The following is a 13,478-nucleotide window of genomic DNA, read 5'->3' as shown; positions in this document are numbered from 1 at the left end:
AGTTTCTTGTAATCTTTTAAAAGCAGCTTTGATCAAGAATCCTCCACACCTGTTGAAGAAAACATATAGCTGCCAAGGTCTAAATAAGATTTAAAGAAAGTTTACAGCTATAAACACACGATAAGGTTTATATTTGGGAGCTTTTGGCCTCCATGTGATTTAACCTGTGACAAACGTGAGATTTATGTAAATGTCTGGAAGCAGTTTTATTCAAGCGTCTGCCACGTCTGCAAAAATCACCATTATTTGTCCATATAGGCTGTATTCCTTCCTTCCTTCCTTCCTTCCTTCCTTCCTTCCTTCCTTCCTTCCTTCCTTCCTTCCTTCCTTCCTTCCTTCCTTCCTTCCTTCCTTCCTTCCACACTTCCTTCCACACTTCCTTCCACACTTCCTTCCACACTTCCTTCCTTCCACACTTCATTCCACCCTTTCTTCCTTCCTTCCACCCTCCCTCCCTCCCTCCCTCCCTCCCTCCCATCCTTCCATCTTTACTTCCTTCCTTCCTTCCTTCCACACTTCCTTCCACACTTCCTTCCACACTTCCTTCCTTCCTTCCTTCCTTCCACACTTCCTTCCTTCCTTCCTTCCACACTTCCTTCCACGCTTTCTTCCTTCCTTCCACCCTCCCTCCCTCCCATCCTTCCATCTTTACTTCCCTCCTTCCACTCGTCCTTCCTTCCGTCCGTCCATCCATCCATCCATCCATCCTTCCTTCCTTCCTTCCTTCCTTCCTTCCTTCCTTCCTTCCTTCCTTCCTTCCACCCTCCCACCTTTCCTTCTTTTCTTTCTTTCTTTCTTTCTTTCTTTCACCCTCCTTCCATCTTTACTTCCCTCTTTCCTTCCACTTGTCCTTCCACTCGTCCTTCCTTCCTTCCTTCCTTCCTTCCTTCCTTCCTAAACATCTTATATGTAGACATGGGTGTCCATCTCCAGTCCTCGAGGGTCCTGCGGTAAAAGAAACATCGTCATAATTATAAGAAACAACACAAACTACACACAGGAAAGTAAAATCATAAAACGTGACACGTCGTCCAAACAAAAGCAGGGAGTTTGAAGTGAATGAAGGTGAAGTGAAAAGCCAGCTTTCATCTGGAGGATGGATGTAAATCTAAAGTAGGAGATGAACACCTGTGCGTCTCCAGTCACAGCAGCAGGTCCTGCTGATTTTTAATCAGATGGATATAAACAAACCAGATTATCTGACATTAGTAACGTAAAGGAACCAGGAGGTCTGCGTATCGTCCATCTATCACAGGACGGAGTCAACCAGCAGTAACAGAACAGCTCTACCCTGAAATGTCGGTGAGCTTAGAGATCTTTACAAAACCAAAAACTAATTTCAGAGCCAACCACAGCAGGTTGTTTCTCTCTTCATGACGTCCTCCTAAGCCTGCACTCTAAAGCCATTTTCTTTCCTCTGGCCTCGGCGCAGCTGTTCTTCTGCACGTCTGTGTTTGCATTTATTAACCTATAAAAAAAAATCTCCCCGTGTACTCGCTGATAAAAGCTGGGGTAATAAAGAGCGGAGGATTAGATTGAGTTTTGTCGTCGGCAGGAACTTAATCAGACCTCTCCTCTGAATAAAACGAACGTTTAACTGCCTATTTTCACGTCGTTGTAGTACAGCAGCAATGATGTGCTGTGGAATGAGGCTCGTAAACGCCGACGAGGGAGAAGGATTGCAAAAGCAGCTGAATGATTCGAACACTTAGGTACATTTGACAGCAAATAAATATGAGGGAACGGTGTTCAAATGATAATAAAGTCCTAGGAATCAAAAGCAGGATCATCAAATCACTCAAAGTCTGGAGATTATCACAAATATTACTGGATATAAGAGTTGGCGGTCCAAGTTCACTTATTAGAAACAAAGATTTCTCCTTCAGTTAACAAAAAAGAAAAGTCCTCATCCAAAGGAGGAACATTTTAGATTCCTGTTCTCTCTGCAGAGAATCCTGGATGAAACTTGGCCGACGTTAGTTAATGAAGCGCTCACTTCTAAGCTCATCCTGGCTGTCTGTGGCTGTCGGCGGTCCTGGAGTAATGATGGGAAGATAACGGCGGTAGTTATAAAAACAGAGCCCATATCTCCTGCCTGAGGAGCGGTGATGATACTCTGTGTGCACACAGACACAACCAGCCTCTCTTAATATCCTCTGAACATCCCGTGAAAAGCTAAACCCGCCACGATTTTTACCGTCTTAGCTTTACTGTCTGCATGTGGAGACGTACCTCAGCACGCTGCACGGTGGCTTGGTCACTTCTTCAGTGCCAAGTGTTTGACCCTAAGGAGGGGGTTTCCTGTTTGTTTTAAGCAGTGGAACCTCTACATGCAAATTTAGCTTTGTATTGACAATTTCTATGCGGTATAATGTTTCTCCTTCAATGAAATAAAGAAGATTAGTTTTAACCGCTCTCCCACAACCTGCCTAAAACACACACACACAACAGTCAAAAACTCACAAATATTCAGAATGAGGTTTATTACTCTTAGATGACATACCGTGTTAGAAGCACTGTGTGAGGATAAATTGTTGAACCAATTAAATTAAATTTTATTTATATAGCGCCAATTCATGAAACATGTCAAGGCTCTTTACAAAGTCAGCTTCCATCAGATCCTCCAGGTTGGTCAGAAAGTTTCTTCTCTAAGGAAACCCAGCAGGTTGCATCAAGTCTCTCCAAGCAGCATTCACTCCTCCTGAAAGAGCGTAGAGCCACAGTGGACAGTTGTCTGCATTGTTGATGGCTTTGCAGCAATCCCTCATACTGAGCATGCATGAAGCGACAGTGGAGAGGAAAACTCCCCTTTAACAGGGAGGAGAACCTCCAGCAGAACCAGAACCAGGCTCAGTGTGAACGCTCATCTGCCTCCACCCACTGGGGCTTAGAGAAGACAGAGCAGAGACACAGAAAGCTCAGAAGCTCACATTGACCCAGGAGTACTTTCTATGTTAGATGGTAATAGCGGGTGAGCAGTCTTCTCTGGATGATGTCACAGCTAACAGAATGCCAGACCAGGTGTACCTTCTATGAAGAGAAAAAAACAATACATAATAAAGACAGGGAACACAGTTTTTGTGTTGTCTGAATTTGTTTGAATGAAGAAGTGGATATTTTGTTCATTTTTGGCTGTTTGTACATTCTGAGGCGTTTTGCACTGAGCCCATAGCTGCTGTCTGTAGAAGCGCTGGTGCCACTAACGCCGCTGTCTTTGGAACTGCGGTTAAAAAGAAATCAGTCCTTGCCCACTTACTTTTCACTGTTGGGTAAAATGCCAAAACATTGTTTCATACTGCTTGTGACAACATAACCTGACTTTCCTTCTCAACCTGATTTATGCAACGTTATGCATACAGTCATTGCGCTTTCCCCCACTTTGGACACGCCTCTTTGAGGGCTCTGGAAGAGAGCGGCCAATCACCTCCATAGATTTGTTGTCGTCACGGCAGCACGAAGAGGACAAGGAGGTGAAATGCAGCCCACACATGGCGGCAACACTACTGATAAAAGACAGTCATACTGCAAAAAAAATGTGCTGTGGGCATCGTGCACATTTGTGTCCAAAAGAATATTTCTGTTTGGGACATTAATGCTAATGTTTATATATGAAAAACAAAAAAACAAGAGAGTGCCGTTTGGAGCTTGCAAAAAGACCCAATGGGGTTGACGACTATCTTCCATAACATAATCCATCTATTATTGATATTTTTATCATCCTAGCTGCTTTTTTTTGGTTTTATAATGTGGGCATCACTGCGTCGTTACAGCGCTATAGCACTAAAACTCTGGTGAATCCGACACAGTGAACGTTGCAATGAACTTTGTGACAAGCGTCAGGTTTGACCAGTTGTAGAAGAGCTTTGACATCTTTGTTCCTCTAGTTAACAGTCGGCAGATTCAACATTCTGGATATTGATATTAAGTCTTTGTATCGTTGCATCCCTAGTTTCAGTTCAGACAGCCAGCTAAAGGCTCTTGTCCAAGTCATTTTATCCTTTAGCGCCCAGGTTGCCGGGTGTATTTCTTGCTAAACCAGGTGTGACACATAAGCCCACTTCCACCTTTAGATTTTCCCATAAAGTTCTGATGTTTCTTATTTAGAATTGTCCATTTCCACATCTTAAAGCTTTTATGCCCTGCTATGAGCTAATGTATCTTCTTATGTTATAGTTCTTAAAGAGAAAAGTGACTCTGGGTTGGGACTTTCCAAAAACCAGAGACCACAAAACATTTAACATGTCTAACCGCTTTGTTGAAAAATGTTTTTTTAATCTATGAATAGGTAGATCAAGAACTGGCATCTCTGATCTGGACAGCATAAGCTGTGACACGAGAGACATTACGACAGTGCCGGGTCACAAACCGCCGATGGAGGGGAATAACAGAAACAGCTGATCATCAGTTCCTAAATCACGAGTAGCATCCAGTGATTAGGGTCATTTCCTTTTTAGCACATGCTATTTATAAGAAGAAACACAAACAACTACACAACTGTGAAGAAGAAGAAAAAAGTTTGGTCTTTTGTAACCTGTGGGGAAAACTTGGTCCCGTTTTACAGCCTTGTCTTTATTCAGCTAAAGATTTAAAGTTTTTAGCATGAAAAGCCATTATGGTATTATGGTAACACATAATGACAACAAAGATTCTTGATCCTGTCTAGGGTCACCTCACTGAATCTTAATCGGACACCAGTCCAGACTTTGACTAGGGCACTACATCATTTACATTTGGTCGAGCCATTCATAGGAGTGCGTTGTATCTTTAGCTTCAGCTTAAGGTCCAACGCTGGTGGCCGGATATTATCCTTCAGAATTTTCTACTAGAGACTAAAATTCATTCAGTCAATCACAGTCAGTCAATCTGGCCCAAAGGAAGCAGCCCCAGACCATCACACTGCCTATAAATTCAAATTAACATTAGGGTTTACCGATATGAAAGGTTGGGCCGATATCGGTTTCTGATATTAATATTGTTGTTATATCCGATAACCTATATTTACTGGTGTGTGTGTGTGTGTATAATATATACACACACAAACATTTATGTCCATGTGATGGTTACATTTTGTAAAGGTTTGTACCGACTGAAAACTACTCTAAATGATTTTTTTGAATGTGGGTTATAGTCTAGACTTACACACTGCTTTTTTTTTTTTTAAGATCTCTGCATGATTTAAAAAAACACACGAGTTTTGCTGTGATGCATCACTGTCACTTTAACATGATAACAGGACCAACCCCCTCACCTCTCACTCTTTAAACACAGGCACAAAGGGCAGCTGGAAATAAACATCAGTTGTTAATATCGGCCCAGTTTTACTTATCGGGCCGATATGTTAAAAATGACTAACATTGACCGATACCGATGTTAACGCTGATATATCGTCCATCCCTAATTGAGATAATAATTATCTATGACCACATTTTAATACTTAAAAACTGCAATAGATTTTATCCCCTAGAGGAAACTGACCTATATTAAGTTAAGTGAGGTCTTTAAAGCTATCAATGTTGCTCTGGCCTTCTCGATGAGTCGACTGTTATGTTTGGAAAGCCGGCCCCTCCTGAAACATCTAACTTTGACATCAGCACTAAAACAAAGCATCTGTAAGGGGGACAAATTATCTTTTATGGCCCTGTGTTTTTCTCCTGACTGACTTTTTTCCACCTTTCTGAGTCTCACAGACAGAAGCTGTTTCAAAGTTCCCTTCCTTGTTGGGCCGCTTTTGACACGGGCACCTCTGAAGCCGCCCGTCTCAGAAATAAGAGCAGGAGAAACGTTGCCTAATGAAAATCTCATTATGTTCTGGTCACCAGCTTTTAACAGCACAGACAGACAGAACAGGTTGTGGTAAGGTTGTCTTATTCTGTTTTGAAAAGGAAATATTTGCTGCGGCTCTCTAAAATCCCAATAAGTTAACTTGCATTTAATTTCCCAAATCCTGGAAATGAACCAATGCCGTCTCTCGCCCACACCGTTCTGTTGATTGCAGGAAAGCTGTGGGCTTTATTTCGTAACATTAGCCACATTCTGGGGCTTTGAGTCTCTCGGGGATTTCAGCCTTAAAATAACACCGTAATGGTCACCGTTGCTGATTTATTTTCAGTAAAGAGAAACCACTGTTGTGTTGTAACTCCTCATTTTGTGCTCTCGGTGCAACCCGTTGTTGTTGTTGAACATATTCTGTATCTTTTGGTTTTGAAGCCTGTTGAAGTATGACCCGCTTGACATGTTAGACTAAAAAACTGGAACTCACACAGCTACTTTAGTTTAAACAACAAACCCCCAAATTTGTTTTTTTGCTAATAAATTTATAACATGGATGTCTTATCCTTACCACAATAATTTGTTTAATTTGAATTTTATCACAATATATTGTGGTACTATGTGATAGCGATAACAGTGATGATAAAGACTATTTACAGTCTTTTTAGGTAACTGTGACTGTAGGCTAAAAATCCTATAGATTTCAAAATAATAAACTCATCAGGATACTACATAAAGAAGTGCGATTGTTATCACGACACTGCAAACAGTAACTATTAAATTATATTTTTCAATTTATCAATGTTTACTGATGCTCTTAAACCAACAGTAGAGAAAATAGGAAAAATAAGGACGACACTGGCAGTTTTTGGGGTTTTCGGACATCCTTTTTTTTTTTTTTTTTTTTTGGAAGACAGCATTGTGAATATTAGTCTAAATTCTTATGATAAGACATTTTTCACAATAATAAGGGATAAATGCCACCCCTAATACCGACCACTCAGTGTTTTACACTGGAGTCCCATTCACCCAATCCCTCTTGGTAATGCACACATATTTATACATATTCATACACAAATTGCCCAGGAAGCTGGAATAGAACCCACGTCTTGGAAATGTACCGCAGGGTTATATGCTGTGAAGACTTTATTTAAATTTTCATTTCTTTAATTTTTACCGCTTCATTTCTGCATTTCTAATTGAATCCACTTTAACATGCCTTCTCATCTCATCCTTCCTGATTTAATTAAATGCGAGCGTTATATAAAAAGTAAGAATATAATCAGTAAATAATTATATGAATGTGGAAGAAGACCAAAAGTAGAAGCTTGAATTCTAACTTAGAGTTTGCAGCTGATTAGATGTAAACTTAAGTACCAAACTTCTTTCTGGAAGCAGTTTCTCATCACATCCAGTAGAAAAACGACCATCATATTACCTAACAGGTAAATAGATTTAATGGCAGTCGTTTGATATATAAAAAAACAAAGAGGAAAAAAAAGCAGTTACACTTTATTTGAAGTGGTGTACATAAGACTGACAATTACACTGTCATAAACATGACATAACACCTGTTATGAACATAAATGACTCACTATTAAAGCAAAGTTGACATTGTTTAAAATGTCTTTGTTATGACAACTTGACATTAACAGAGACAATGTTAAGTTTAGGGCTTGATTTGGGATTAGGTTAAGTTAAGGACTTGGGGTTTTGTTAAATTAAGGGCTTGTTATAACAACGACATTTTTAAACAATTTCAACTTTGCTTTAATACTGTCATAATTTACCGAATGACAATTAATGACAACAGTCCTAAACATTCATAAAGAGTAATTTATGTTCATAACAGGTGTTATGTCATGTTTGTGTAATGTCAGTCTTATGTACACCCCTTCAAATAAAGTGTTACAAAAAAAGCCAATCAGAAGGAGGCGATTATATGGTGTTAAAATTTGAGGAATGCAGAGCCGTGAACTTCTGAACTTGGATAATCAATTATTAGCTAATGTCCACGTGGGAAGTGTCATTGTTGCTTCTTGTTTCATGAGTCCAACCTCATTTCATGAAATTCTGCGTGCGGGAACGCTTCTTCATCTTTCCTCCTCGCCTCCTGCCTCGTGGCGCACAGAAAAGCCGACTCCCTGTGGTTACGGGCCTCCCTGCGCCGTTCCACCAGGTTACCGTTTGACCCACATCAGCCAATCCGTCCCAGTCTTCCGTCTGCGTCTTCTTTTGTTTTGCCTCGCTCTCCTCCTCCTCCTCCTCCTCCTCCTCCTCTCGTTAGGCGCTTCCCTTGTTTTGCGCTTGCTGGTTATTAAAAATTGAAGGTTTTGTTCGCGCTCATCCCAGTGCAGAGGGGGGGGGATCATGAAAGTGCGGAGCGAGCGTGTGGGAGAGCGGAAAGACGGCGGGAAATGGAAAAAAAACGGGTTGCTTTTGAAATAAACGAGAGATTTTACACTTTGTCAGGAAGTCTGTGAGAAAGCGTGGAGAGGAGGAGGAAGAGGGAATTAAGGAAGAGGGTTTGGGTGTGAAGGTGTGTAGGAGCAGGTGTATAGTAGCTGCATCCGTCCCTGTGTGGTTTTTCTTTTTGGTTCCCTCTGTAGTTTTAATCAAAAAGTCCCACTTAGTGTCTTAAACTCTGCTTACGTGTCGTCACGTCACAGCCACAAACATAAAGACATTTATGGAACACGGCAGCGCAGAACGATGATGTAGAAGAAAGAGAACATCGCTTGTTTCTATTTATCTGCTCCCTGTTTTACTGGTTTTATTGCCTTTTTGCACACATTTTTTGTTATATTTTTGAATTCTTACCCTTAGACCAACTGAGTTATGTTTTGAAGCGCTGTAGGAATAAAGTTGAGTTTCAGACACCAAGAGAAAAGGTTGGAGGTGCGATTCCTGACAAGCAGCTGTTGTATTTTACTGTTAAGACATTTCCGCAGCTCAGGTTAATTCAGACTGACAAGAGCCTCGTTTCCATCAACGTCTTTTTATGCACATTTTAAAAAATACTGCATGTGAAAAGGTCGATGGAAATGGCAAGATTTGAAATATTTAGCTAAAAAAAGAACAAATTTTCTACGCTCGCTTGAGGTGGTTTTTGGATTTTGCGGGAAATAGTTAAGATGTCAGGCTCATGCTAGTTTGCAACGTCTGCTTCCTGTTTACTACGGCCATGGTCAGGGTTCGGTTGGGGGGGGCGGGGATGGGGGGAGTTCTCTGCATATTCTGGGTAATTTGCTCCAAACCATTAGACAGAAACATGTTATTCTTTACATTTCTCTTCTTTTTTCCCCACGCCATTTTAAAAGTTTACTTTAAATTGGCACAAACTTGGCTACTAACACATCAGTACCTATTCTTGTCAGGGAGATGTTTGATGGTTTTAACAGAGTTAAAGTTGGAAACGTCTTTTTTCAGTTCTTCAATAAACGAGATGTGAAAAGTCATACTTCCCTAATTTTTATTTTTAAGTTGCTTGGCTGTCAGACAGCCATAAAGAAGGATCTCTCTCTTTTCACTAATCTTTCCCTCCAAGATTAAAGATATCAGGTAACGTATAATTAAAGGACTGTTTCTGTCGTGGACTTTGAGCAAAAGGTTTTACTGTCGGTGTTCAAATTCACTCAGAGGGTGTCATGTTTTCAAAAACGTGGGCAAGACTTCTTCTGGCATTTGGGATTGTTGGTTTAGGACTTTAACTTGAACCAGTTGCCAAATTTATGCCCTAAAATCAACATTTGAAGCAAAACCAGGGCTAAACACCCAAAAAGCAGCATGCTTGGAGTCTGTGGGAGCTCACCTGGTTTGTTTTTACTTGCAGTGCAGAAAGTGCCAGAAGTTTTATTGTTGCAGCTCTTGTTAACCCTCATCTTATTTCCTGCCAGACAGCTTTATGGGATTTCTGGTGTGAGCGCTGTTTAACCTACTGGGGAGCCATTAATAGTAGATATATGATGAATAGATGTATCATCTTAATATATCTGCTTTAGAGGAACAGAAAGTATTAATCTCTCTGCACAGAAGTAAAATCGTTGGTTTTGCAGCTGGTGCTGTTGGGAACGTTGCTGCTAACCTTATTTTTACCCACATCAGTTGAAGCTGCTGCGTTCATGTCCCACTACCAGATAAAGATGGAATCAGGATTACACATCATGCTAATGCTTCCTTCACTGAGTTTCTGCTTCCTTTTTCCTGTCTGAGAGCTGCCAGGCACCAAAGATGCTGACGGTGGCCAGCCAAAGAGCAGCATTTCAAAAATGATTCACCTCTGGTGTTGTCCAGCGGGCAGCAGAGGAGCAAAGTTTACAAAATAACTGGTTAAAGTGGGCTAGCTGTGTTTCTGCTACACCGTCCCATTTAAATCCTGCATAAATGGTGCTGAGGGGGAAAGATGGCGCCTTGTCAGATTATTACGCTGGTATCCTTGTGGTAGCAGTTTCATTTAAATACATTCATTTCTGACCCGACAGCCATGGTTTATTTAAAGGTGCATAGCCACCTTATTTGACTTTTTTTTTAATTTTCCCTCTGGTGGCATGCAACGTTTTTATGACATATTATCTCGTCCTGCTGGCGTATTAGTTGTTATTTTGGTGTTTTATGCTTTGTTTTTGCTCAATTTGTTAGTAAATAAAGCCTTTCGTGTTTATTATATTAACGGAAGTACAGCAGGAGTTAAAACAAGGAAAGGGCTAACGGCTATTAGCATCTCCGGCGAAACAATGACGACTTTTCCAGGATCTAGTGAGGAAAAAAAGAAAATACATGATTCCAAGAGGGAAAGACTGGAATGTCTCTGGGAATCCAGTCTGAACGTTGGTGTTCACTGAAGCAGACGCTAAACCTGCCGAGGCTCAGATGTGACGCAGAGTTGACTGATGTGAGTAAATGTTCTGATATGAGGCTCTTAAAGATCCTGTAAATCGGTTTATTTAATCAATAACAGTTGGTCTTTATCACGCCGAGCTGCTGCTTTACTGCGAGGCGTTGCAGAGAGTCAGGCTTGGTACGGCATTATTTAATTTTGATTTATTAGCAAACTGGCGTTATGATAGTTCTGCGATATTGTCTCTAGATGGCGTCTGTTTCTATCTGTTCATCGCACCCGACTAAGGGGCTATTTATCCACAAAAAGGACCATTGAAACATTATCAGGATGGAGGTTTGATTTTTTTTTAACCTTATTTTATCATGATCGGATGGTTTTTGGTCTTTTTTAAGCACATCATTTGGCTATACAGCTTTAAAGTAACAGTCAGCAAAGACCAGAGTTTTCCAGTTCTCTAGCTTATTGCTCAATAACACTTTGAATTTGTTAAGGGAAAGAAAGCTAAGTGGGAGTTGTTTGTTCTGCAGGAAGATTTTCTAGAGTAAAGGTTGGATGTTGCTTAATGATATCCAAGAGCCAAATCAGAGGTTCTAAACCCTCAAAAAGGGTATCTGCCATTTAAAACAAATCTGTTAAAGACTGAGCATATAGTTTGTATGCTGTCTTTTTTGCTGCCTGATGCAAGGGTGAGTTTGTGTCTGCATCTTTCAGCAGGGCTATGGGTGTGGAAGCTGTTTGTTCATTCATGGTGCGCTCTGTCTGTCTCCAACACGCTCTTCTTTTGCTTTTCTGCGTCCTTTCCAGTCGTTGCACAAATCATATGGATAAAAGGGGAACTTTAAGGGAAAAACTATCAGGTTTGATTGAACTGAAACGATACATTTCACTGTTCAAAAGGACTCCAGTTGTTTCTTGATATTACCATGTGAGAAGCTCTTTTGTAGCTTTGTTCTAATATTTCTGCTAAATAACCTTATTAATGAGGGTAAAACTGTAAAAGGGTGATATTCAGTTCCTTTATCTAAGATTTTAAAAGGCGTTTATTAAAGCGCCGTTCAAAGCTTCAAACTTTGAGACGTTCTTTCACGCACAACCACTAACCTAAATGTTACATTGAGATTAAAATAAAATGTTCTCAGCAGTGTGTTGCATTTATATCCACCTCCTTCACTTTTAGACCTGAAACCAAAATCCATTGGCACCAGTTGCCATAAGGGGTCACTTATTTAATAATTACATTGTTGTTGTGTTTTCTACAAATGTGTCCTTTATGTAAGAGTGGCAACAAGAAAAGAAAAAAAAAACAACGCATAAATTCCCATTTAAAGTTTACCACAAACCGGGACACAGCAAACAGGTGGAAGAAGGTGCTCCTGGTTGATGAGACCAAAAAACCTTCATGGTCTTTTTGCAGATGACTGTGTAACGCACCTCAAACGCTTTGAAGAAAAGACCAAATTTAACCTGAACCTGTGTGTGGTGGACAACCTGAACACCTTCTGCATGGTGAGGCAGGGCGGTGGCAGCATTATGCTGTGGGGATTATTTTGGGAAGATGGATGGCTCTAAATTCAGGGCGACGCTTGAAGAAAACTTGTAAGAGTTTACGCAAGACTAGAGAGACTTTTTTAAAAAGTTAATGTCACATTTTTGTTTGTAATGTAATGAAATATTTTTTATGAGCTGCACTGAATCTTAATCAGAGATGAAGGTATTTTATGCGTGACGTGCTGCGGTGCCTGCGTGTCAGTAGAGGTCCTGCAGCTGATTGCAGTTCGACTTAACGAGTCCAGCAGAAACTGGGAGAGGAGCAGGTCTCCTTCACGGTCGGCCATTTTAGCTGCATGGGTGTTGCCTGAGGCTGGTGAAGACTTGGGTTGGTGTGGTGGGGCTTAAATAGATGGTAATCAAGGTTGTTTTCCTAAAAGTGGTGTTTTTTTGTTTTCCTGGTGGGAAGACTAATCTTGATTTGTGTGGTGGCTGAGCATGTGAATAAAGTTAAGGAGGGAGTTTTAGGTTTTATTGCTGGTGAGTCCTTTATCTGGTGACTTGTTTTTTTTTCCCGTTATCTTAAACCTGGTTCTTTAATCCAGTTAACCCCCTTTTTTCATCCAGGCTCCCCTGTTTTTTAAGAGTATTAAGTTATCAACCTTCCTGCTGAGTCTTCTTCACCTGGTTTTTTTTTTTTCCCCCCCCCCCCCCCCCATAAAGCCCTAGACTGCCTTTGGCGAACGTAACAGTCTCCATGTGGAAACTGCTGGAACCGGCCAATCAGAAGCAGGAGAGCTTTATTAGAGCTGTGAGGGGTGCAGAGCTAATATTTCTTGCTTTGAGTGATAGACTGATAATTAACTTTGCGGGGTTTACAGCTCAAACAACCTTTTTTTGCAAGTTTTTCAGTCCTGGCTAATAGGTTGGAAGCTCCTACGCGCCTTTGTTTTTTTTTTCCTGGTATTTATTTCTACCGATAACATAGGAATGTTATTTCTTTGTATTAATTTGAGTCTTTCTTGTGATTTCCAGCCCGGATGATGTCGGGAGCTGCTGGTACATCCTGTTATCAGGGTCCGTTTTCATCAAGGAGTCCATGTTTCTTCCAAGAAGCAGGTAAGATCACCAAACACCCTCACTGCTACTGGAAAGCTCAATCTTCATGCAATCTTCCTATCTTTTTGTTTTTTAATTGTCATCCTTGTGCAATTGAAAGGTACAACTAAAGTTCTGCATGTGTGACACCATTAAATTCTGCAGAACCCAGTCATCATGACTAATTTTTTTACTAAATTGGTCATTCGTGTTGAAGGTTTCATATGTTTTTCTGCCTTATAAGCATTTTTTTTCCCACCATAACACAATTTAAGGAAGTTGC

At 40.7% G+C, this 13,478-nt stretch overlaps 1 protein-coding gene across 1 annotated transcript in view; it reads left to right on the top strand.

Annotated features, from left to right (window-relative positions):
- LOC118557327 (rap guanine nucleotide exchange factor 6) overlaps positions 1–13,239 on the top strand; it is a 57,457-nt gene extending 44,218 nt beyond the window's left edge. Inside the window, exon 4 of the mRNA XM_036127207.1 lies at positions 13,133–13,239. Coding sequence (XP_035983100.1) covers positions 13,133–13,220 — 88 coding nt within the window. The 3' untranslated portion in view covers positions 13,221–13,239. The remainder of the gene's footprint in view (positions 1–13,132) is intronic.
- Positions 13,240–13,478: the final 239 nt, after the last annotated feature.

The sequence above is a fragment of the Fundulus heteroclitus genome, chromosome 23 (assembly GCF_011125445.2).
Source record: "Fundulus heteroclitus isolate FHET01 chromosome 23, MU-UCD_Fhet_4.1, whole genome shotgun sequence".
In the NCBI taxonomy this organism is placed as follows: domain Eukaryota; kingdom Metazoa; phylum Chordata; class Actinopteri; order Cyprinodontiformes; family Fundulidae; genus Fundulus; species Fundulus heteroclitus.
Note: the sequence above shows the minus strand (reverse complement) of the source record. Positions and strands in the feature narration are given on the sequence as shown.